The sequence below is a fragment of the Ambystoma mexicanum genome, chromosome 2q, assembly GCF_040938575.1.
Source record: "Ambystoma mexicanum isolate Mex_15411 chromosome 2q, UKY_AmexF1_1, whole genome shotgun sequence".
NCBI lineage: Eukaryota > Metazoa > Chordata > Amphibia > Caudata > Ambystomatidae > Ambystoma > Ambystoma mexicanum.
The window spans coordinates 1,485,235,917-1,485,262,243 of record NC_090924.1 but is presented as its reverse complement, the minus strand read 5'-3'; the positions used below and the strand labels follow the sequence as shown (position 1 = coordinate 1,485,262,243).

Here is a 26,327-nt window from a genome sequence, read left to right as displayed (position 1 = left end):
CCACCTATTAGGTTGACTGTCTCCAATAGATGGCCCTTTGAAGTCTTTGAGTTACTACATGAGTAATTAAGTAATGAACATCACTACTACTGAGAACTGATCTATCGCATGTGATGACTGTGATCTTGAACATGTTGAAACTAATAATGTGTTATTCCTTTTATTTCAATAGGTGATTAATGCCCCAACGATGCAACAACAGTGATAGTTAAATTCTGTGGACTAATGCATTACAAATCTTCATTGATAGAATATGCAATTTCCTAACTATTCAGAAAACTGCACATTTGAGGGCTATTTGCCTTGTCCTAGTATTCTGGAACTAGGATTGAGCAGCCTGTTGATTCCATGATAGTTTTCATCCATGCAAAACCTACATTGCAGCATCCAGCAACACAGAGCTGCAATATGTTTCTAGCATGATAGACTAACGAAAGCAACTTTGTTTGATGCCATTTTGTTTTCCTGTTATTCCCAGATGAACACATATGGGTGCTATTTTATACAAATTGTGAATTTAAGGGTAGCATGTTTAAAGAATGATGTCAAATTCCAGTTAATAGAACTAGATAAACAGCATACGTGCCCTGAACATTTGTAAAGGCTTCCGTCAGTACATAGATCGTGTGCGTCACCGGAAACCACCTATAGACAAAAAATCTCCTCTGCACTTTGGATTTTGGAAAGGTTCAGTGTGAATAGTCCTCTTATTAGGTACCTTACAATATATACTTGTGAGAAATCATACACGTCCACAAAATGTGGAGCAACATGCCTTCTCAAAATTGTATTTACTGTCCATGCGAGAACATAGGGGGAAAACCTAATCAGTGCCTTCAACATGGACATAGCTTTCATTTGCATGATACACTTATTTGCCACCAGAGATCCCACACGGGTGAGAAATTCTATTACTGCACTGAATGTGGGAAAGGGTTTGCAAAGAAGGGGCACCTTGCTCGCCACCAGAGAATACATACAGGTGAGAAACCTTACCAGTGCACAGAATGTGGGGAAAGATTCATTCATAAGACAGGCCTTATGTATCATCAGTCAACACATTCAGGTGAGAAATCTCATCATTGTCCAGAATGTGGAAAAAGCTTTATTTTGAAGGGAGATCTTATCCGCCACCAGAGAACACACACAGGTGGGAAACCTCATTTATGCAATGAATGTGGGAAAAGGTTCAGTGAGAAGGGACAACTTATAAACCATCAGAGAACCCATACAGGTGAGAAACCTCATGAGTGCACTGAATGTGGGAAAAGGTTCAATCAGAAGGCACAACTTATAAACCATCAGAGAACACATACAGGTGCGAAACCTCATGAGTGCACTGAATGTGGGAAAGGCTTTGCTCACCAGGGAAATCTTACTATTCACCAGAGAACACACATAGGTAAGAAACCTCATGTATGCAGTGAATGTGGGAAAAGGTTCAGTGATAAGGGAAATCTTATACACCATCAGAGAACACATACAGGTGAGAAACCTCATGAGTGCACTAAATGTGGGAAAGGGTTTGCAAAGAAGGGAAACCTTGCTCGCCACCAGAGAACACATGCAGGTGAGAAACCTCATGAGTGCACTGAATGTGGGAAAGGATTTGGTCACCAGGGAAATCTTACTATCCACCAGAGAACACACACAGGTGAGAAACCTCATGTATGCAGTGAATGTGGGAAAAGGTTCAGTCGTAAGGGACATCTTATACACCATCAGAGAACACATACAGGTGAGAAACCTCATGAGTGCACTAAATGTGGGAAAGGGTTTGCAAAGAAGGGAAACCTTGCTCGCCACCAGAGAACACATGCAGGTGAGAAACCTCATCATTGCTCAGAATGTGGGAAAAGCTTTGGTTTGAAGGGACTTCTTATTTGCCACCAGAGAATACATACAGGTGAGAAACCTTATCAGTGCACAGAATGTGGGGAAAGGTTCAATCAGAAGGCACAACTTATAAACCATCAGAGAACCCATACAGGTGAGAAACCTCATGAGTGTACTGAATGTGGGAAAGGATTTGCTCACCAGGGAAATCTTACTATCCACCAGAGAACACACACAGGTGAGAAACCTCATGTATGCAGTGAATGTGGGAAAAGGTTCAGTCGTAAGGGACATCTTATACACCATCAGAGAACACATACAGGTGAGAAACCTCATGAGTGCACTAAATGTGGGAAAGGGTTTGCAAAGAAGGGAAACCTTGCTCGCCACCAGAGAACACATGCAGGTGAGAAACCTCATCATTGCTCAGAATGTGGGAAAAGCTTTGGTTTGAAGGGACTTCTTATTTGCCACCAGAGAATACATACAGGTGAGAAACCTCATGTATGTAGTGAATGTGGGAGAAGGTTCAGTCAGAAGGGATACCTTATACACCATCAGAGAATACATACAGGTGTGAAACCTTATCAGTGCACAGAATGTGGGGAAAGATTCAATCATAAAATAGGGCTTATTTACCATCAGTCAACACATTCAGGTGAGAAATCTCATCCGTGTTCAGAATGTGGAAAAAGCTTTATTTTGAAGGGAGAGCTTATTCGCCACCAGAGAACACACACAGGTGAGAAACCTCATTTATGCAGTGAATGTGGGAAAAGGTTCAGTCAGAAGGGACACCTTATAAACCATCAGAGTACCCATACAGGTGAGAAACCTCATGAGTGCACTGAATGTGGAAAAGGGTTTGCTCAGAAGAGAGATCTTACTAGCCACCAGAGAACACATACAGGTGAGAAACCCCATATGTGTAATGAATGTGGGAAAGGGTTTGCTCACAAGGGAAATCTTAATATCCACCAGAGAACACACACAGGTGAGAAACCTCATGTATGTAGTGAATGTGGGAGAAGGTTCAGTCAGAAGGGACACCTTATACACCATCAGAGAACACATACAGGTGAGAAACCACATGAGTGCACTGAATGTGAGAAAGGGTTTGCAAAGAAGGGACACCTTGCTCGCTACCAGATAACACACACACACACACACGAGAAATCATATGAGTTCAGTGAATGTGGGAAAGGGTTTGCTTAAAAGGGGAGGTCTAACACTCCACCATAGAACACATACAGGTCAGAAACCTCATCGGTGCACTGAATGTGGAAAAAGCTTCAGTGTGAACAGTAACCGTATTACGTACCAAATAAAACATATTAGTGGGGAACCATTTCAGTGTAGGGAATGTGGGATATACTTCACCGGATGCTCTTTTCTGCCATGAGTGAGGACATTCAGGTGTGGAAATCTCATCTGCAGTTCAAGACGCTTAATAGAGGAGGGAGTGCTTCTTCAATGGATATTGACCAAAACTCTGAAGACAAGATTTCCAAAGATGTTCAGAGTTTCCTTTGGTACACACATAGTGGCTGATTACAGTTGGATGAATCACTGCTGCAACCCTTCTGGGATATATTGTAAAAGGAGACAGTGCTTCTCTGTTACGTTACGCATCATATAGAACACTAAGGATCTTAAAATTAATGGACATCAGTATGTTTCCAAAAGCCTAAAGAGACAGTGCTTGAATTAATAACTATAATCCTCATTGGATATTCATTGAAACTATCCTTCCAATTCCATACCAAGAGGCCGCCTAGCACTAAATAAGTCATGATTTGTGTAGCTGCTGCCAGACAATGTATACAGACGAGAAACCACATCTGTGCATTGAATGTGGGAAGACCTTAGTATCCATTTGGACCTCTTGGTTACCACTAGCAACCAGTAGATCCTACTTAGTTAAGGGGTTGGCTGCATCACGACTTCTATGGGGATGTGTACAACCCTTTCAGGCTAATAGAACATAAGCAGCTATGATGCCTCCTTCAATGTCAAAGGCCCTGTTTACAGGTTGTAGCATGTCCCAGGGCTATGCCTTGCCCCCATCCTTAATATCTTATGCTCTTCTCTTGGCCAGGCTAATTTACTCATACAGCTTCAGATTCTACTCCTACAATACTTAGATCCTCCTATGCTTAGTTGAGAGCTCAGCAAAGGGTTTACGAAATATCCAGAGCTATCTGCTAACCATGAACGAGTGAATAGTTTCTCACTGAATAAAGCTAAACTCTGACAAAACCGGTTATTGGTTGTTGGGGTTGCACGGACACTTGGCATGCTTCCCTGGCCTCCCTCTGAGCTTGGTACTAACGCCATCTTCCTGGGTGTCAAAATTAACTGGCAGCAGTTTATTTCCACCAGACGTTGTGGCAGAATAACTCCCCTTTTTGTAACCTCATGCACTTCAGTCACCATACCCCTAATTCTTTCAATGTTTTTTAAGCGCTGTTTGGTGGATGTGGCATAATGTGGGTGGCACAGAAACTACGACAAACCTTCCTTCTTTCATTCATTTGTACGTTTGACCGTACCACGCTAGTTAATTAAACTCTGCACTGGCTTTATGTGATCTCTCAGATTGAGTTTAACGTGCTGTGTCCTGCCCATCATGCCTTTTATGGCATAGGGCTCCTATTTCTGTAGCTCATCTTTCCATCTGTATCCTCCCTGTACCTTTAGCTGTAGACCTCCCTCCAGATGAGGATTTCCTGTTTCAGAATGTAGCCAGGTGGGTAGCCTTCTTTGTTTTGAGCTCTGGGTGAACAAAAGCCATGAAAAAGAAGGCAGCTCTTGATACTAGACATGCATATAAGCAGTATACTGGCCACATTTACTCCCAAAGAAATGGCAAATATTCCGAACAAAAAAAGTAACAATATCCCAAACTGTAAAACTGCAAACGATGGACACATGGAGTCCCGGCCTGCCTGCTCTCTCCCACTCTGCTCCATGGATCTCTTCAGCCCAGTGATGCCAGCCATGTAGGATGCAAGCCAGGCAGTGCCACTGGAGGGTGTTCCACACGTATAACTGCCCAGTGATGCCAGCCAAGCAGTACCACTGGAAGGTGTTCCACACGTAGTACTGCCCAGCAATACCAGCCATGCAGGGCCACCGGGAGGTGTTCCACACGTATTACTGCCCAGTGATGCCAGCCAGGAAGTGCCACTGGAAGGTGTTCCACACGTATTACTGCCCATTGATGCCAGCCATGCAGTGCCACTGGAAGGTGTTCCCCATGTATTACTGCCCAGTGATGCCAGCCATGCAGTGCCACTGGCAGGTGTTCCACATGTACTATTGCCCAGTGTGCCAGCCAGGCAGTGCCACTGGAAGGTATTCCACACATATTACTGCTTGATATGCTAACATGCAATGGACACATAGGTGCTGCCTTCCTGTGTTCCCCCCTCAGCTCCATTGATAACTTCAGCCCAGTGATGCCAGCCATGCAGGGCCACAGGAAGGTTGTTCCACACATGTTACTGCCCAGTGATGCCTGTATTACTGCCCAGTGATACCAGCCATGCAGTGCCACTGGAAGCAATGGACACCTAGGTGCCGACCTTCCTGCTCTGTCCCCTCAGCTCCATGGATATGCTCAGCCCAGTGATGCCAGCCATGCAGTGCCACTGGAAGGTGTTATACAGGTATTACTGCCTGATCTGTAGAGAAACTGTACAGTGAAAATGCATATTTTACTTTGCATTAATTATCAGGGTCAAAGACATGTGAATTACAAAGAGAGCTTATAGTTACGTTATTTGTTTCACTTAAATTTACAAAAGTCTGAGAATTCAATTTTTCACCCTCCAAAAATAATTTGACTTTTAACTTCAAAACAGAAGGAGTAACATGTTCAAAATTCTAATGATGTGGCACCCTTCGTAATACTATTGGGGAAAGTTGTATTTTGATATGGCTAATTAGACTATGCTTGGCTCACCACATGTGAAAAGGCAATGTTCATCGAGGGAAGAACAGTGACTATAAACCTGCAATCTCCAATATTGCTCCAGAAATCGAAATTTCCAAGAAAAGCTTATGTTGCCTGGGAGGTGCTTCAAGATGAACCCTGCAGTGTTTACCTTTTGCAGCAAATTCTACAACATTACAGTCTCAGCATTCCCAAAAGTGTCAAACACTTTGGCACACTTATGATTAGTAGATAGTTCCCTGACCTAGGACCAGCTGCAGAGGGACCATTGCAGAAGGCCGGTGTTCCATGGCCTAGGACCGGCTGCAGAGGGGCCATAGCAGAAGGCAAATGTTCCCTGACCTAGGACCGGCATGCAGAGGGACCATTGCAGAAGGCAGCTGTTCTCTGACCTAGGACCGGCATGCAGAGGGACCATTGCAGAAGGCAGGTGTTCCCTGACCTAGGACCGGCATGGAGAGGGACCATTGCAGAAGGCGGGTGTTCCCTGACCTAGGACCGGCTGCAGAGGGACCATTGCAGAAGGCCGGTGTTCCCTGACCTAGGACTGGCTGCAGAGGGACCGTTGCAGAAGGCCAGTGTTCACTGACCTAGGACCTGCATGCAGAGGGACCGTTGCAGAAGGCCGGTGTTCACTGACCTAGGACCGGCATGCAGAGGGACCGTTGCAGAAGGCAGGTGTTCCCTGACCTAGGACCGGCTGCAGAGGGACCATTGCAGAAGGCAGCTGTTCCCTGACATAGGACCGGTATGCAGAGGGACCATTGCAGAAGGCCGGTGTTCCCTGACCTAGGACTGGCTGCAGAGGGACCGTTGCAGAAGGCCAGTGTTCACTGACCTAGGACCTGCATGCAGAAGGACCGTTGCAGAAGGCGGGTGTTCCCTGACCTAGGACCGGCTGCAGAGGGACCATTGCAGAAGGCAGGTGTTCCCTGACCTAGGACCGGCATGCAGAGGGACCATTGCAGAAGGCAGCTGTTCCCTGACATAGGACCGGTATGCAGAGGGACCATTGCAGAAGGCAGGTGTTCCCTGACCTAGGACCGGTATGCAGAGGGACCATTGCAGAAGGCAGGTGTTCCCTGACCTAGGACCGGCTGCAGAGGGACCATTGCAGAAGGCAGGTGTTCCCTGACCTAGGACCGGCTGCAGAGAGACCATTGCAGAAGGCGGTGTTCCCTGACCTAGGACCGGCTGCAGAGGGACCATTGCAGAAGGCAGCTGTTCCCTGACCTAGGACCGGTATGCAGAGGGACCGTTGCAGAAGGCGGGTGTTCCCTGACCTAGGACCGGCTGCCGAGGGACCGTTGCAGAAGGCCGGTGTTCACTGACCTAGGACCGGCATGCAGAGAGACCATTGCAGAAGGCAGGTGTTCCCTGACCTAGGACCGGCTGCAGAGGGACCATTGCAGAAGGCGGGTGTTCCCTGACCTAGGACCGGCATGCAGAGGGACCGTTGCAGAAGGCCGGTGTTCACTGACCTAGGACCGGCTGCCGAGGGACCGTTGCAGGAGGCCGGTGTTCACTGACCTAGGACCGGCATGCAGAGAGACCATTGCAGAAGGCAGGTGTTCCCTGACCTAGGACCGGCATGCAGAGGGACCATTGCAGAAGGCAGCTGTTCCCTGACCTAGGACCGGCATGCAGAGGGACCATTGCAGAAGGCAGCTGTTCCCTGACCTAGGACCGGTATGCAGAGGGACCGTTGCAGAAGGCGGGTGTTCCCTGACCTAGGACCGGCATGCAGAGGGACCATTGCAGAAGGCAGGTGTTCCCTGACCTAGGACCGGCTGCAGAGGGACCATTGCAGAAGGCCGGTGTTCCCTGACCTAGGACCGGCATGCAGAGAGACCATTGCAGAAGGCAGGTGTTCCCTGACCTAGGACCGGCATGCAGAGGGACCATTGCAGAAGGCAGGCTGCATGTCCATTGTTAAAGTCGTACTTGTGTAACAAATCGGTTTGGCGTGGAGTTAGAAGAGAAAATTAAATAAAATTAGTCACTGAGTTGTGCAAATGTTTAAATGAAATTGTGCCTTTCTTGCGAAATGAACGTTTTCTGGTCATATTGATATCATAGGTTCTCTCCCTGATTTCCAAGAAGGAATAGTGAACAAAAATTTTTAGCAAATTAAATTGATCCTGGTTGAGCTGATATGTCAAATGTAAACCTTACCCATGTGAGTTCATAAACTGAATGAATTGCTGATTAAAATAATGTTGCTCTTCAGCCAATCTGATACTATGTGTTAAAATTAAAATACTTTTCTAGTAGTACCTCCATTTGTATGTTAAATCTCTTTATATTTTCTGGCTCTGCTTTGGTGTGAACTGCTTCCTGGAACAGAAGCATGCCATTTGTCTTAATTTGTGGGGTGACCTTCTCGATTTCAGTTTTATGTAGGCTTAGTTTTTATGATTGTCAAGTTTTTATACTTTATCATTATACTTGTATTACTTGAATTTTCCTGATGTTACACAATTCTGACCACATCAAGATTAATTGTAAATCCTATTTTATTTAATGAATTCAAACATAGGTTTTAAACAGCATTTATTTATTCATTTTTTGGAACGTGCATAAGCCTTAGGCGTCTAGGCGCTGGTTACAAGAGATGAAAAACATAGGTTGCGGTGCAAGTTAGAGGATAAACAATATATGTGATGGCAGAGTCGTGGCCGAGTGCAACCAACATAAAACCAATCCTTCCATACTTGCATGTAAATGTTGGGCACGTTGAGCCTCTATGGCAGGTACAGCACGTGTTTGGCACTTTCAGCCTCTATGGCACTTAACATTTAGGAAAATCCTGAAAACGTTTCAGGTTAAGTGAACTCCGGCCATTAGGATCGACCACCCTCATCCCATGAACCAGCATGGGGAGACATCCCGCAGTGTAGGACTTCTATCTGTCTGTTGAATTGTTTTGTTTCGTGTAAAGCGCCCTGATGCCTTCGGGCTGCCGGCGCCATAGAAGCAGACACATAACATAACATAACATGGCACCTAGCATTACTTCCATACTTAGTTATCAGACCCTCGAGGTGGAGGGATGGTAATCTTCATGCACTTATAAACAGTGAGCCCTCTGAACCTACAGGGGAGGATAATGCTGTGAGAACTCCCAGGGGCCATCGCACCCCATCTCCACATATTAAAGCACACCACTCCTCGTAGGGATGACCGAGAGCATAATGACTGGTTTGAAGTGGCTGCGGTGAGAGGAAATGACACAAGATAGAACAAACCAGAGCATGGATCAGAGGCTAATACTGGCAGATTCTGCCTTTGGTCTCTGCAATCTGATTGGCTGCTAGGAGACAGCAAACTGGCAATGTGAACATCAAGCTAAACTTAAGCACATTCGATCCAGTGCTATTCGCATCGGCGCTGGCCACTAACCCATCCAGGTGGAAAGCGTGACCCAACAGAAACTCCAGTTCTGGCAGCAAAAATGGAAATTCTGTTACATCAAGGTTCTAATAGCAAGAACTTAATCTTATGACAGTGTCTTAGCCCCAAATGTCTTAGAACCTATAAAATATACAAACACTAAAAAGTAGCTGGTCGAGTGTAAGTCAAGAGGTGGGTGCATTCCAATTATGTCAAGTTGGCACTCAGTTGGAAACACTAAAACAGCTAAGTGTGTACTGTATCTTCTTTGAGGTGCACAGAATTGCCATTTTTGGCAACGAAAATCAGGGCACCTCTCTTTGTGGTAGAGAATGGCTCTGGACCTGCTGTATGTGGGGGACAAGTACAACACTGTTATTATCACTAACACAATTCTTAGAGATAATTAACAAGGAGAGTCAGACTAAAAGAGAATAAAAATCAAACAGTAGTCCCTGCAGTATTACCGATAACATCTGCCTTTCCAGCTGTTGTTATAATGATAAAGCTTGTGTGGACAAAGTGAACTAAAGGGATTGAATCCTAGCTTATACTAATGGATAGTTTTGGTCTCTGAATAGTATTGCTCTACCAGTAATGAAAGCATGATACCCGGTGTAAATTGGAAAGGACCTTTATTGGGTTCTGCACATGATGTGGTACTGAGCAGGCCTATAGCACCACTGGGCACGCTCTCTCAGTGAAGGAAATACTGCACTTGAATAAAAAAGGAACGTGTCTCCAAAAAGAAACTTTTCTACATGTATAGAGCGTTCTAAACTTGATAAAATATGGAATTTACAAACTTTGGAACTGTTTATGCGTATCTTTAATTTCAAAAAGGTGGTGATTGCCAAGATCTTGGTTAAATGATACAACAACACAGCTCTAGAAACTCAAGTGATTGCTTACCTGCATATGTACTCATCTGCATAATTCAGCGTTCAGGGAATACTGACCGCTTATCAATTGACATGTGACCAAAACTAGTTACTTAAAACCACTAGGTTTGTTGCAACATTACTTAATGCTCAATGTTAGTTTCCCCCCTCATTGGATATCATTCGGAGTGCAGTTCCATAATGTGAAAACGATAGAGCCTGGTAATTGATGAAGACCTAATTTGTACTTCTAACCAAAATGTTTTATTTGCTTATGCAACGTTTATACAAAATGTTGTACAATGAAATGGATTGTATACACGAAATCTTGGCCTGGGACAATATGTATATTTATACATTATTGTAACTTTTGAATTGCTTTTGTACTTATATTGATTTGGTGTGATATATGTAACATCTGGTTGGCCGAAATTTAGAGAAAGCGATGTTTGAGACAATTGTATTGCCTAAGACAACGTTTTAACCTTTTGCACTGACTTCTATTAACTTGATGTATTTTATTGAAAATCATTATATATTGTAAAACAATAAGTAATGTGAATTCAAGAAGGAATTTTAGTATGTTATATGTTAGGAAAGAAAAGTTTGTAAAGCAAGCTAAAAACAGCAAACAATAAAAAATAATTTAAAAAAAAGTAGCTTGCCTCATTTACACCAAAATGTATTTAAATGTATCATGAGATTTAAGGAATTACTGATTCACCAAATGTTATCCTTGCTCACTACTGATAAACCTGTTCATTCCTGGTCTGTTTGGACTATGTATAACATTATCATGTTTTGTAGGACAGAGCAGACAGTGAAAGTAGATATGTCTGACCGCGTCAGGTTGGTGATTAGCACATAGCCCTTTGCATTTTCATGATCAGAGACTTTCTATAGAAGTTACGACTCTCACTTCAAACTAACCAAATCCGAGTTTGTCGATTCTTTAATTGCGGGTACACACACATGTAGTATTCCACACCCTCCCATTGATCTTAAACTAAAACATTTGAGGCAGGGTGGTATTGGCCCTATGCAAGATTCTGTGTGAGTACTCACACCACATCGCTTTTATTCCCCACATATTCTTCTACAGAGAAGGTTTCCACACACACTCTACTTGCATATTGAGATCCTTGTCACCCGTTTTGAACTTGATTTGTAAAATGTGTTGCCTATGTACATATCGCTCTAACAGGAGAATATCATCTGACTGCATTTCCTGTCTGATCATTGGGGTGTATGGACGGTGACCGCAAGGCAGGGCTCATGGGTGCTGTGGGAATAATCCCGGAGCAAGGGATTGTCACGTGTGACATCGGTGGCACCGGCTCTTTAACAGATGGTGACACGAGCAGTGCTCACAACTCCTTTACATGTGAACTCTGCAGGTCTTTGGGAGCAGGTCCCGTAGAAGGCGATGCTTGCACCATTAATGCACATCAAAGCAAAGCCGAAGTTCTAGGCCTCGTGGCTTAAACATTTCCGAGAGCAGACTAATGAATAGGCCCTCCACTCACATACATGGAGCTTACGCTTTCCTGCCCATGTGCAAGAAATACCTCGAATTCAAGATTTTGGCCAGACCATCAGTAGTGCCAGAGATCGGCATTCAGGACTTAGAAACAAGTGAATCAATGAAACCCCTTTTCTCCCAACTAATTCTGAAACAAAAAAGAATCCGGGTACTTCTTTACAGGATCCTAAGTGAATTGATCTTTTTAAAAGGGTCAAATAAAAAAATGTTCTTTTTAGAAAGACTGCTTCGTGACCGCACAGAGCGCTCTTTCTAAACCGAACTGTCATACTTGCCAAACCCTCGAGTGCGCGCAGGGACTGACAAGGACCCAGAAGAACCGTCGCAGGAGTGGAAGGTAGGTGTATGGCTGTGTGTGTATGGGTGATAGTGTGTATTGTGATCGGAAGGGGTGGTGGGTGTGTTAAAAGAGGGGTTCAGGGGGGTTAAACCCCCAGCTTTAGTAAACGACCTGTGGGTCAGGGGGGCGTGTGTTGGGGTTGGGGGGGGCAGCAGAAAGTGATGTTGCCCATTTGTAAGTCCAAACACAAACTGCCAAAATAAATCGCTCTTTTTTGTGTTCAGTATTTAACATGCAGTAATATCAGATAGAACCCTTTAAACAAGCCCAGCATGCAGGTCTAGAAGGCTTGCATATAAACTCTAGGCCTCAGACAGACCAGTTGTCAGAGTTTTATGACTAAGCAAGAGTGGAGGCGGATGGAAAGAGGAAAGGATGGAGGAGCAGAAGATACTGATGGACGTGGAGAGAGGAATACATTGTGGAGAAAGTGGTGAAGGACGTGAACATGGAGTAGGTGGTAGTAACAGAGGGTGGGTAAAGAGAACGTGATGCGCATGGAGGGAGGTGGTAGTAAAAAGAGGGTGGGTGAAGAGAATGTGATGTGCATGAGGGAGGTGGTAGTAACAAGGTGGGTAAAGAGAACGTGATGCGCATGGAGGGAGGTGGTAGTAACAGAGGGTGGGTAAAGAGAATGAGATGCGTATGGAGGGAGGTGGTAGTAACAGAGGTTGGGTGAAGAGAATGAGATGCACATGAGGGAGGTGGTAGTAACAGGAGAGTGGGTAAAGAGAATGAGATGCGTATGGAGGGAGGTGGTATTAACAGGAGAGTGGGTGAAGAGAACATGATGCGTATGGAGGAGGTGGTAGTAACAGGAGAGTGGGTAAAGAGAACGTGATGTGTATGTAGGGAGGTGGTAGTAACAGGAGAGTGGGTAAAGAGAATGAGATGCACATGAGGGAGGTGGTAGTAACAGGAGAGTGGGTGAAGAGAACGTGATGTGTATGGAGGGAGGTGGTAGTAACAGGAGAGTGGGTAAAGAGAATGAGATGCGTATGGAGGGAGGTGGTATTAACAGGAGAGTGGGTGAAGAGAACATGATGCGTATGGAGGAGGTGTAGTAACAGGAGAGTGGGTAAAGAAAACGTGATGTGTATGGAGGGAGGTGGTAGTAACAGGAGAGTGGGTAAAGAGAAAGAGATGCTCATGGAGGGAGGTGGTAGTAACAGGAGAGTGGGTGAAGAGAACGTGATGCGCATGGAGGGAGGTGGTAGTAACAGGAGAGTGGGTAAAGAGAATGAGATGTGCATGGAGGGAGGTGGTAGTAACAGGAGAGTGGGTGAAGAGAACGTGATGCGCATGGAGGGAGGTGGTAGTAACAGGAGAGTGGGTAAAGAGAATGAGATGTGCATGGAGGGAGGTGGTAGTAACAGGAGAGTGGGTGAAGAGAATGTGATGCATATGGAGGGAGGTGGTAGTAACAGGAGAGTGGGTAAAGAGAATGTGATGCGCATGGAGGGAGGTGGTAGTAACAGAGGGTGGGTAAAGAGAACGTGATGCGCATGGAGGGAGGTGGTAGTAACAGGGTGGGTAAAGAGAAGGTGATGCACATGGGGGAGGTGGTAGTAACAGGAGAGTGGGTGAAGAGAACGTGATGCGTATGGAGGGAGGTGGTAGTAACAGAGGGTGGGTAAAGAGAATGAGATGCACATGGAGGGAGGTGGTAGTAACAGAGGGTGGGTAAAGAAAATGAGATGCACATGAGGGAGGTGGTAGTAACAGAGGGTGGGTATAGAGAATGAGATGCACATGGAGGGAGGTGGTAGTGTCACAGGTTTCCCCTTTTCTCACCTGTTTCCTTTGCTTTGTGGAATCCTTAGCGGGGTCTTCTTCCCTGCAGTTCGGGTCTTGTACAAGCCCGCTCGGCCGTCTTCGGATTCCAGGATTCGTTCAGCTACTTCGTTCAGCTACTGGTAGTAACAGAGGGTGGGTGAAGAGAACGTGATGCGCATGGAGGGAGGTGGTAGTAACAGGGTGGGTAAAGAGAAGGTGATGCGCATGGGGGAGGTGGTAGTAACAGGAGAGTGGGTGAAGAGAACGTGATGCGTATGGAGGGAGGTGGTAGTAACAGAGGGTGGGTAAAGAGAATGAGATGCACATGGAGCGAGGTGGTAGTAACAGGAGGGTGGGTAAAGAGAATGAGATGCACATGAGGGAGGTGGTAGTAACGAGGGTGGGTAAAGAGAATGAGATGCACATGGAGGGAGGTGGTAGTGTCACAGGTTTCCCCTTTTCTCACCGGTTTCCTTTGCTTTGCGGAATCCTTAGCTGGGGTCTTGTACAAGCCCGCTCGGCCGTCTTCGGATTCCAGGATTCGTTCAGCTACTTCGTCCGGGATCAAAGGAAACTCCCCGAAACTTGGAAGATGGCAGCACACGAAGACAGTCTGCGCGGAACGCAGAAAGAACAGGATCAAGGAAGTAGAAGGAATAAGAGTAGGAGGAAAGTCCGGGAATCAGAGAGCAACACAGTTCCAAGAGAACGAACTACGGCACACGTCAAGCCACAGCTATCGGGAGCGTTGAGACGCACGGAACTGCAGGGGAGTGGCTAATTTATAGAACGTGCTGCATAGGACGTAAAGGTCGATAGACCGTGTTCCGTGTATACGGCCATGTTGGGTGTACTACAGCAAGCAACCCCCGACGTGCCAGGGACCAGGAAGACCAGAAGGGGCGTGATCGATGGATCATGACAGCATGCCCCCTTCTAAAACCCGTTCCACTGGGTTTACCTGGATGTATTCGGTGGAACCTTCTGAGCAATCTGGGGGAGTTTAAATTCGAGACTGGTTCCCAGGTATGTTCACTGGGTGCAATAGCCCTTCCATTCCACCAGGTATTGAACTCGGCCTCGTCTATATCGGGAGTCACAAATACAAGAACTTTCATATTCCAGCTGATCATCGACAATCACCGGACTGGGTCTAAGAGTAGTCCGGGTGGTTTAGATGATGGCTTCAACAGAGATTTGTGAAAAACTGGATGTATCTTCTTCCAGGAGTCCGGAAGTTGGAGTCGAAAGGCCACAGGATTAATGATTTCTTTTATAGAGAAGGGCCCATAATACCGGGGAGCCTACTTATTCGGTCTGAGATGTTGGGGCAGAAGTTTTGAGGATAGCCATACTTTATCCCTAATAGAGTAAGAAGGTCCTGGTCTTCTCTTTGAATCTGCATAGTGCTTGATTTGGATTTGCGCTCTTTCAAGATGTTCCTTGGCGTCTCTCTGTACATTGATGAGTGTTTCAATCCAGGAATCGACAGTTGGAACAGGTGTTGGGTGTGGAAGAACAGAAGGTAAGACCAAAGGGTGGAATCCTTGGCTGCAGAAAAAAGGGCTGGTCTTAACAGCCAAATGATCCAAATTATTGTAGGCGAATTCGGCCACTGGTATTGAAAGTGACCAATCATCCTGGACTTTGGTAGAGAAGCAACGAAGATATTGTTCAAGGGTTTGATTCACTTGTTCTGTGATACCATTGGTTTGGGATGATATCCCGAGGAAAGAGCTTGTTGGATCCCTAATATCCTGCAGAGGTGTTTCCAAAACTGAGAGATATACTGTGGTCCTCTGTCCGATATGATCTTGGAAGGAAGTCCATGCAGTCGGAAGATGTGTTCCAGGAAAATACCAGCAAGCTCTGATGAGGATGGTAATTTATAGAGAGGAGTAAAGTGAGCCATATGAGTGAATAGGTCAATGGTGACCATGATAGTGGTATAATCTCTGGAAGGCGGCAATTCCACAATGAAGTCTGTAGCTATGATTTCCCAAGGTCTTGTTGGTGGTGTTGGCTGTAAAAGAGACCTGCTGGTTTCTGGGTATCATGTTTGTTCTGATTACAGACGGAACAAGATTGAATGTACAGTTGTACATCTGTTTTCATCTTGGGCCACCAAAATTGTCTTTGTATTAGACGGAGGGTGTTGGAAATACCACGATGACTGGAGTGAAGAGTATCATGGCAGAGATTTATTATCCTTTGTTGTAGTTTCTGTGTGGGGATGACCAGGTTAGTATCCTTGAACAAGTATCCGTCCTTGATTCTTAAGTCTCATTATTTCTTCTCTGAAAGTCCTTTCCAAAGTTCCGAAGTCTGAGTTTGCACGCAAATCTCTTCCAGGAGGTTGTTTGCTTGAGCTACAAATATGGTATGAGGAAACATCTTGGGATATGTCCGATCTTCCAGAGTTTCGTAGTCAGGACGTCGAGAAAGGGCGTCAGCTATTATATTTTGGGTTCCAGGGACGTGGTGAATCTGAAACTGATATTGGGCAAAAAAGAGAGCCCACCGAGCTTGACGGCTATTCCTACATTCCAAGGCTTGCAAAACTTGTAGGTTTCGATGATCCGTGCGGACCTGGACCAGAAAATTGGCTCCTAGACGTAGATCACGCCATTCTGTGAAGGCCTGGCGGATGGCTAGCAGTTCCTTTTCTAAGACGGAGTAATGGGTTTCACCAGGAGTTAATGTCCGAGAAAGGTAGGCGATGGGATGTTCCAAGCTGTCCTCGAGTTGTTGTTTTAGAACGGCTCCAATGGCGTAGTTGGAGGCGTCTGTCTCCACTATGAATGGTCGATTGACATCAGGCTGAGCCAGGATGGGAGCTTGTGTAAATTCAGATTTTAACTGTTGAAAGGCTTTCTCTTGGGCTATGGTCCAAAGGAAGGGAACATCTTTTTTCAACAAGGCAATGATGGGTTGGACTTTCTCGGAAAAGGAAGGTATGAATTTCCTATAGAAATTAGCCAAGCCCAGGAAGGATTGTATCTGTTTCACAGAAGCCGGGCTAGGCCAGGATAATATAGCCTTAACCTTGGTTTGATCCATACCGATACCATCTGGAGTAAGGACAAAACGTAGGTAGTGAACGGTAGAGGTATGGAAGAGGCATTTCTCGGGTTTCACCAGGAGCTTATTTTTGCGCAAGCGTTGTAATACTGCCTTAACATGTTCTTCATGCTTGAGAGGGTCCTTCGAGAATATTAGAATATCGTCCTGGCAGACGATCACAAAAAGGAACAGCATGTCCGAGAACACCCGATCCATGAAGCGTTGGAAAACCGCTGGGGCATTAGCAAGTCCAAAGGGCATGACTAAGTGCCTCATTACACAGTAGGTGGTAAGGGTTTACCGGTACCGGTATTTTACCGGTACCGGTAAATCCTTATCGCCTTACTATGAGGTCCCTTTGCGGGTTGGGGATTTTAACGCCTGCTTTTTGCAAGCGTTAAAAATCCAACCCGCAAAGGGACCAGGGTGCTAATTACGGTACCGCAATTTGTGGTACCGTAATTAGCGCCTTCCCCATTCCCATTATGCCCTATGGGTCAAAAATGGGAATGGGGAAGGGCAATGGGGGAAGGGGGAATTACCGCCCCGCCAACCTTGGAATAGGGCGGTAATTCCCCTTTCCTCCAAGGCGGTACCGGTAAATTACCGGCATGAACCATGGCGCTAATAGCACCATGGTTTACCGCCTACCGTGTAATGAGGCCCAAAGTATTCAAAATGCCCAAAGGGTGTTCTAAAGGCTGTTTTCCACTCGTCTCCTGCCCTGATACGGATCAAATGATAGGTGCCTCTGAGATCCAACTTGGTGAAAACAACTGCGCCTTTTACTGCCTCCAGGATATCTGAGATCAAGGGCAATGGATAGCGGTCCTTAAGGGTACACTGATTTAGACCTCGATAATCCAGGCACGGTCTGAGTTCTTTGGTGTCTTTCTTAGGAACGAAGAACAGGGAGGCCCCTGATGGAGATTTAGATGGTCGTATGGTGCCATTTGCAAGATTTGTGTCCAGGTACTCTCGAAGGGCTTTCTTTTCAGGTTCTGATACGATAAATATCCTACCATAGGTAATTACCGCGGAAGGTTCTGTTTCAATAGCACAATCTTCAGGTCTGTGGGGAGGTAAAGCCTAAACAATGGCAGAGGAGAAAACATCAGAATATTCTTGGTAAGTCTCCGGAACCCGGATGATGTTTGAGACTGAGATTGTACCTTGATGAGTTGTAGGGAGTCCTTCCGATGGTGTAGGATCAAGGTCTGGATGTAGGCAGTGGGACATACAAAACTCAGAACCCAGGAACAAGGATCTCGCTGCCCAATTGATGTACGGGTTGTGTCTTTGAAGCCAGGGCATTTACAAAACCATGGGGTAATGGGCCGACTTGATGATGTTAAAGTTTATTTTTCTCGATGTTGGTTTATAGCAATCTCGATCTCCTTGGTCTGAAGGGTTATGGGTCCAGAAGAAAGGGGTCTTCCATCAATTGCTTCTACAGGTTGCATGATAGTCCGGGATTCGTAAGGGATATGGTGTTTTAGGACCCATTCATGATCTATGAATACCCCCATATCCCCACAATCGACCAGTGCCAGGATGGGATATATTTCTTTCTTGGATGTTGACAAGAAGGCCTGGAAGATTACCAAAGAATTCTGTCCAGGAGAGTTCAAGGATGGAATAGAGGTGGAGCAGACATCTCTCTCCCGAACCTGTGCTCCATTTAGGATCGGGAGCTGGTGTTTCCCGAGCGCCATGGAGGGGCAATTAGGCACTCTCTTACTAAATGTTTGTCGGATGCACAATACATACATAATCCGGTATGGATCCTTTGCATCCTTTCTTGGGGGGTAATGGGTCCACGTAAGGCTCCTAATTGTATAGGTTCAGGCTCGTTGCTTGGAGTAGAAATGCCTTCGGAGCTCGAAGGTATCCCAATGGAGTTCTTCTGGAGTGGTAACTTGGTTTTCTTTTTCTCCGCCCTTCTTTCCTGAATGCGAAAGTCAATCTGTAGAGCGAGATCCATTAGGGCTTGATAGGAACTCGGGCATGCCACTCTGGCTAGTTCGTCCTTGATATCTTCATTTAGCCCTCTTCGAAATAAGGTAAAACAAGCTTCAGAAGACCATTCTGCTTCCTTAGCCAGCTGTTTGAAACGTGTGACATATGAGAGCATATCCTGGGTACCCTGCTGGAAGTCGAGTAGACGTTCCTGGGCACTGTAAAGCTGTTCGGGCGGTCGAACATGGTCTTAAGGGCCTCTATGAAGCCGTCGTAGTCATCCAGGAGAGCATCCCCAGAGTTAACCAATGGGATGGCCCAGGTCAGGGCATTCCCGGAAAGATGCGAGATAATAAAGCCCACTTTAGCCCTGGGCGTGTAAAAATAATAAGGCTTAAATGTAAAGTGGACCAAACAGGAATCTAGGAATCCACGAAGGCTCTTTGCTGAACCGTCGAACTTGTCAACGACACCGCCTAGATTTAACGCAGCGTTTTCAGCCTTTAAGTTTTGCACTTCGGTCGTCAGCTCTTGCATGCCACGCATAAGGTCCTGGACAGCCACTTCCATGTCTGTATCGAGATCGGTCAGGTGGCGTCTCAATCTGTCACAGGTTTCCCCTTTTCTCACCTGTTTCCTTTGCTTTGCGGAATCCTTAGCCGGGGTCTTCTTCCGTGCAGTTCGGGTCTTGTACAAGCCCGCTCGGCCGTCTTCGGATTCCAGGATTCATTCAGCTACTTCGTTCGGGATCAAAGGAAACTCCAGGAAACTTGGAAGATGGCAGCACACAGCGGCGGTCTGTGCGGAACGCGGAAAGAACAGGATCAAGGAAGTAGAAGGAATAAGAGTAGGAGGAAAGTCCGGGAATCAGAGAGCAACACAGTTCCAAGAGAACGAACTACGGCACACGTCAAGCCACAGCTATCAGTAGCGTTGAGACGCGTGGAACTGCAGGGGAGTGGCTAATTTATAGAACGTGCTGTATAGGACGTAAAGGTCGATAGACCGCGTTCTGTGTATATGCCCATGTTGGGTGTACTACAGCGAGTAACCCCTGACATGCCAGGGACCAGGAAGACCAGAAGGGGCGTGATCGATGGATCATGACAGGTAGTAACAGAGGGTGGGCAAAGAGAATGAGATGCACATGTGGGAGGTGGTAGTAACAGGAGGGTGGGTAAAGAGAATGAGATGCACATGGGGGAGGTGGTAGTAACAGAGGGTGGGTAAAGAAAATGAGATGCACATGGGGGAGGTGGTAGTAACAGAGGAGAAAGGGTGTGATTCTGGAAATGCCTTTTGGAGGGACAGGGCCTCTTAGCCCTTGTCCTACCACTTCTCTGCATGTGTATTCTGTATGTTTTCTGCCACTGAGGTCCAGCCTGAACCTCTGGCAGTGCAGCTCTTCATTTTTGCCTTTTAGTGAACAACACCCATGGGATACTCATATGGCACCCATGGGTGCGAGTGTAACCTTGTACCGCTTGTGTGTGTTATTTAGGCACCTGTTTGCCCACAGAACATTGTATGGGCTGGTGGCAGCTATATGCTGATGTTCCAGTTGCTCTGAGTGTCCTCCATTTCTGGGACACACAGGCCCTGCCATAGGAATAAATGGATTCCTGGACAAAGGCAAGATAACCACTGTAGCCTCTTGGTTTGTGTTGCTGTTATACCTTGTTTCCCAACGTCCTGGGAAGCCCTGACTTTGTCCCTTCCTCCCTGATTGGTTGTTGGGTGGAAGGACCATATATGGTTCTGGGGCTGCTTCCTGTCGGATTGACTAGAGCCTTTCCAGGGGCTGTGTTGAGGGTACACCCCTGGGGTTGGACCTGTATGAATTGGGTTTGAGATCAACTCACATTCTGTGTTGCAGCTGGCTGGTTTTGGTTCGTGTGACACAATGCCTGAGCCAGACCTGACTGAAACTGGAGTGAATGCAGTGTTGTGTTCTGAAAGACTGGGTGCTTTCTCCAATCCACATTCTGTGTTATAGGTGTCTGGCTTGGGTGAATGGCCCGAATGCCTGTTAGCCTGATTGGTTGCCTGCCTGCATGAATGCACTTGTGAATGATTTGCTGACTGGCCCTGGCTCAGCCTGAGTGAATAGGGAACACATGTGTATAAGTCGGGACCTCTCACTCACCAATTTGGTATGAAGCTCCAAGTTGAAACCAAAGCTGTCTGAAGCTGTAAGTTGAAACCTGAATCTTGAATCCTGGGTCCAGTCGGAGGAAGGAGTCTGTTGCTGCATTTCTTCAAGGAATCTGAAGATTGCAGAGCTGACCTAAGGACTGAATCAAGAGAGGACCTGGACAGGTGACCTCTTCCCAAGCTACAAGGGACCATCATGCACCTGCTACTCTTCATCAAAAGTACTCTGGAAGCCAGTCCTGAGTGCCTACTCTCTGGAGAACGGGTCTTCGTGAGTCCAGAAGAGGAGTGTGTGGACATCTTGATCCAAAGAAGTCCAGTTGTGTCGCCCAGGGTCCAGAGGAGTGTTCTTGACAGCTGAAAGCCAGACTGCTGCCTACCCCTCAGAAGAGAGGGTACACTGGCATAGTGCTGCTTGACACCCCGGAACTCTGAAAGTTCCAAATCTCGTGAGAAACCTTCAAGGGGCATCCTTACCATGACAGCTGACCACTTTTTCCCGCCGGAAGAGATGCTAGTTCGCTGTATGCAGAGCAAGGTCTGCCTGTGACTTTCCACCACAACATCTGAAGACTTTTGAGGGTCTGTAGTCCAGTCCAGTATGCAAGTCGTGGTCACCAGAAGCCATCCAGAGGTCCGTGCTGTGGCTGTAGCACCAAAGAAACAAAAGTCGGTAAACCGTAAAATCCTGAAACCCGACACCTACTTCTGCCACTGCACACATCGCCACCGAAAGGCGTCCAATGTCCCTAACGGTCTTATCCTCTTCAGCCAGGCCTTTTTTTTTAAGACCACAGCAAGTTTCACCTTCCTGGGACACCCACAGCCGGAGTAACGAACCGCCAACGGAGAGCACCACAAAGACCGAAGGTTACGCCTTTCTGACACAGTCTGGTTCCTCCTTTTCTCTTGGCCTGGATATCCCAGTGACTCCTTCTTACAAAGGGAGTCCCGTCGAGTAAAGCCAAGAAACTCCACCACTTCGCTTGCAAGGCGCCAAAGGTACTGTGACGTGCGTCTTCCAGCCTCAGGACACATCCAGGGGTCCCAGATTTTGTTGTGGATCCTGTTCTCCTGTGGCCTCTCAGGTACTCTGGGGTTTGGGGGAGGAAATTATACAAGTAAAGCAGAACATTATTAAATATGTATGGACTGGGCTGTAATAGAGAAGATTAGATACACCCTAACATTTCCCTTACAGGTGAAAGATTAAAGAATATCGAGGCTTAATACCAAATAATAGAAATACACGGGTCACAAGGTCAAAGTATAATGTACATTTATTAACAGGCAGCTATCTGGCTCTCAACACCCCATAATGCGTGCAAGCAGACACCGTAAGATGAGAGTGCTGGACATTTCATAAACACAAGTATTTATACAGATTTTCCACAATCGAGGACACACTGTCCAGCCCCTCTTCGTGTAATACATTTACCTAGGTTTCATAGCCTTTCCACACAACTAATTAATGTTTAAACATCTTTACATAGTTTATTGTTTTGCCTTAAATATTTCACATGTTTTCCAAACATAAGGCACAAAGGTAACATTCCTTATTTTGCTTGCTTATATTTGTCTATAATTTGTTCTTCAGTTTAATGTTAGCTTAGTTTCAAGGAAAGAAAACAAAGATTTCTGCAGAAGAGTATGTTCAGCTATTCAGTATTCTTCTTAGCTGTTTGAATGGGGAAGGCACTATTAGAACAGATGGTATCTAAATTACTGATTAGTACGACTTTTGTTTAACTCCAACGTTTCTCAGTGTAGGATAAACAATCCATGTTAGCAGCTTCAACATTCTTATCTACGTTGACATCATAGAAACAGAAAAACACTACAATGCCAAGGATCACCATAACCTCCTCTGTGTTGGAAGTCTTGAGGACGAAGAGTGTGCGAATGCACATAAGGTGGAGACACTTGCAGTTGGCAATAAAATATCAAGTGGATGTGTACTCCCCAGATACCAAAATACGAGTGCCAATGTAATTACAATACAAGCTGTTATTTTGAACAGTATCCATTTGGTCCTAGGGCACCATGGCCCTCGATGGGCAGACTCATTATCAGCAAAACGATCAGTATCCTATTAGTACGAGTGGCCCCAAACACAGGCATAGTTTCTCAGTGTCTGTTAAGGAGCCTCACTGTTAGGCTCTTTTAGTTCATCCGTGGGTGGCACTTGACCATGTGGCCTATTTTGATTGAAGGTAACTTTGACGGTCCCTACCTCTTATCGTATGCAGCAGAGGAATGACGAGGTACTGGCTCAATGTTGGTTCCTTGTGGGTTTTTTGTGGGTGCAGAATCCTAGCTGCACTTTCCTATTCTTTTTACATTAATGTAATGTCAACAGGCGCTAAATCTAAATCCTGTTCCGTGGTCGCAGATTGTACCTTAAAACTCCAGGTACCGAATGATCAGGGAACAAAGCGTTGTCGTTTCCTGAAGAAGATGAAGAAGCAGAAACAAGATCGATCAACGGTGAAGAAGAAGTTGAAGAAGAAGAAGCAATCTCCCCAGGCCCCACGGGCTCAGGAAGGACTTTCGAAGAAGAAGCAACAATCTCCCCAGGCCTCACGGGCTCGGGAAGAATTTTCGTGGTGCCCTCTGTGTCACTCAAAGCAGGCTTGTTATGAGCATCAGGATCATCAGTTCCCTTCTCCTCCCCATCATAATAGGGCAGAGGAAAAGGAATCATCTTCACATGTGTTGTGTGGATCCAGTCTTTCATTCCGGTCACTCATTCTGCAGTTTGCGTAGCCAAAAGGATCTGATGGGGTCCCTTCCAACAAGGTGCAAGGCAGGTGCCCCTCTTGAAATGTTTCACCGAGACCCACTGACCAGGTCGCAGTCGGTGACCTGGACCCTCATATTTTACAGGGAGCGCTGCTCGTACCTGTTGGTGAATCAAACACAAGTTTTGAGTCAACTGGTCACAATAATCAGACAAAAGCGATTCTCAATATCTTTCAACTGTTTGGGCCTCGGTGCATTCCATACATTGGCTGGTCTCCCCATGACAATCTCATAGGGGGAGAGCCCTGTCTTTGACTGTGAGGTCATCCGCATCTATAGTAAGGCTATTGAAAAAGCGTCTGCCCATTTCAGAAAGCCTCAACCCATTTGCTAAAGGCACAGATCACAACTAAGACATATTTATAGCTTTTGGCAATGTTCCATCGCAATGAAATCAAAATGGATCACCTCAAAAGGCATGGAGGGGGGACCAAAACTGCCCTTCGGTGTCGGTGTTCCCTTCCCAATGTTATGTTGCAAATATATCATGCAACTCTGGACCAAATGTTCATCAGTTTTCTGGATATTAGTGTTATACCAGATGGGATATAATTGTTGACAAATATTTTTAGTGCATGTGTGTTGGACCATGAGCCATGGTGACCATAGCAGTGACATAGGCATTGGGTAGCTTCCATATTTGCTTCTCATTATACACCCAACAACCCTCATCATCTAGACCCGCTGGACCCTCAGCCCACTGTTTGATTTCCTCTGGAGTAGCTTCAGCCTGAATTTCTTTTACACTGCTAACCCCTTTGTCCATCATACAAGTATCAGTAACCCATCTTGCTGATTCGAGCATGTAGATTTTTTAGTGCAAATCAAGAGCAGTCTATTTGGCTATTCTGTCAGCAAAAGCTTTTCCTATTTGTACATTGTCAGTCACTTTCTGGTGTCCGGCGCACTTCATTACTGCTAGTTGTGTAGGAAGCGCAAGTGAATCAGCAGCTAGAAGTAGATCATCAACATATTGCAACAACGTGCAAGTGGAAGGCAACTCAAGCGTATCAAGCTGCTCTTTCAACGCTCTAATATAGATACTTGGACTCTCAGTGTACCCATGCGGCACGTGAGTGAATGTGAACGGAACAAATATCTGCTATCAACATGCACAGGAATACTAAAAGTGTTTTTCAAATCCACAACACTAAAATGTGTAGCCGTGGCTGGAATCGTAGTCAGAATTGTGGTGACATCGGGTACAATCGGAAACTGTGGAGCAACCACCTTATTAATTGCGTGCAAATCAATAATAATCCCCTTTGTTATGGACTGGTAAAATCGGACTATTACACACACTCTCTGCAATTTCTTCAATTACACCTCGGTGTACGAAATCAGAAATAATACTTTTCAAAGCCTATTCACCTTCGACCGAAATGTTATACTGCGGAATACGCTGCAATTTAACACCTGGTTTCAACACAATTTGTACTGGCTCAACCTGTAAAATTCCAACATCATTATTATTAACTGCCCATAAACATGTCAGAACCTTATTCAATTCAGTTGGTAAAAGCATAAGCAAAAATTGTGGAACGGAATTTTGTAGGGGCGTAATCGTTAAGTACACTCCATCTGGAGAACAGTAAATCACAGCATTCAATTTCTTTAATAAATTCAATCCCAACAGATTTTCGCCACAATTTGTCATCAATAGAAATGGACAAGAATCAGTAAATGGTCCCAGTGAAATTGGTACCGGCCGAGAGACCAGACTAACTACTAGCGTACCAGAGAACCCTACAGAAATGTTGATCTGCCCTGACAGTGGAATATCTGGAACCCGTGAATGATCAATAGAACACTTCTGTGCTCCTGTATCTATCAAGAGGAGATGCTCCCTGTTCCCCACCTTCATTTCAACGTAGGGCCCTTTCTGAACGACGGGAAAATGTATCAGTTCCAGACCCTGCTTTGGGCTGTCCTAACATAACAGTATGTTGTGCGATGCAAAATCCTCAGAAAAGTAGACATTCGATGGATAATCACAAATATTCCCACTACTAACACTCTGTTGCTGATTATCTTGTGATGCTGTCTGTTGGTTCTGTGCAAACTGATTTCTACCAGGACCGCCTATACCAGGATGGCCTCTGGATCATCTACCCATTGCACCATACATACTATTTGATGTCTGCTGTCCCTCCTGTCTACAATATGCACACTGGTTTATGTGTACGGGACCCAGTTGTGTGCAACCCTGTAGCGTAAACTGGCCTCTGAACTGTGTATTCCCACCTCTGGCTCCTCTAGCTATCTGCTGCAATCACACTCTAGTCTTCAGGTCTCCTTTCTTCTTTTCCACCTTCGCCTTCTCTGTATTAACCCTATTTTCATAATACTGAGCCATGTGTAACACCTCAGCTTGTGATTTCGCTTGCCTCGCACTCTCAGAAGTCATGATCTGTGATTGGATTTCAGGCAATAATCCACGCACAAAAGTATCAACAAATAGCCTCTTATCCTGGCTCTGTACTTAAATCTTGACCACTAAAATCCGAGAATTCTTGCTCAAATCTCTTAAAATACTCTGTCGCACCTTCTGACCTCCCTTACATGCAAGCCGTAAGCTTATCCCATATAATTCTTTTTTCAGGAACCAGAGTTTATAATTTA

General features: G+C 45.7%; 1 protein-coding gene across 1 annotated transcript in view; it reads left to right on the top strand.

The window, feature by feature from the left end:
* Positions 1-26,327, top strand: part of LOC138568911 (uncharacterized) — a 273,113-nt gene that overhangs the window by 56,812 nt on the left and 189,974 nt on the right. Inside the window, exon 3 of the mRNA XM_069646691.1 lies at positions 173-3,049. Within this exon, the coding sequence (XP_069502792.1) occupies positions 760-3,049 (2,290 nt within the window). The 5' untranslated portion in view covers positions 173-759. The remainder of the gene's footprint in view (positions 1-172; positions 3,050-26,327) is intronic.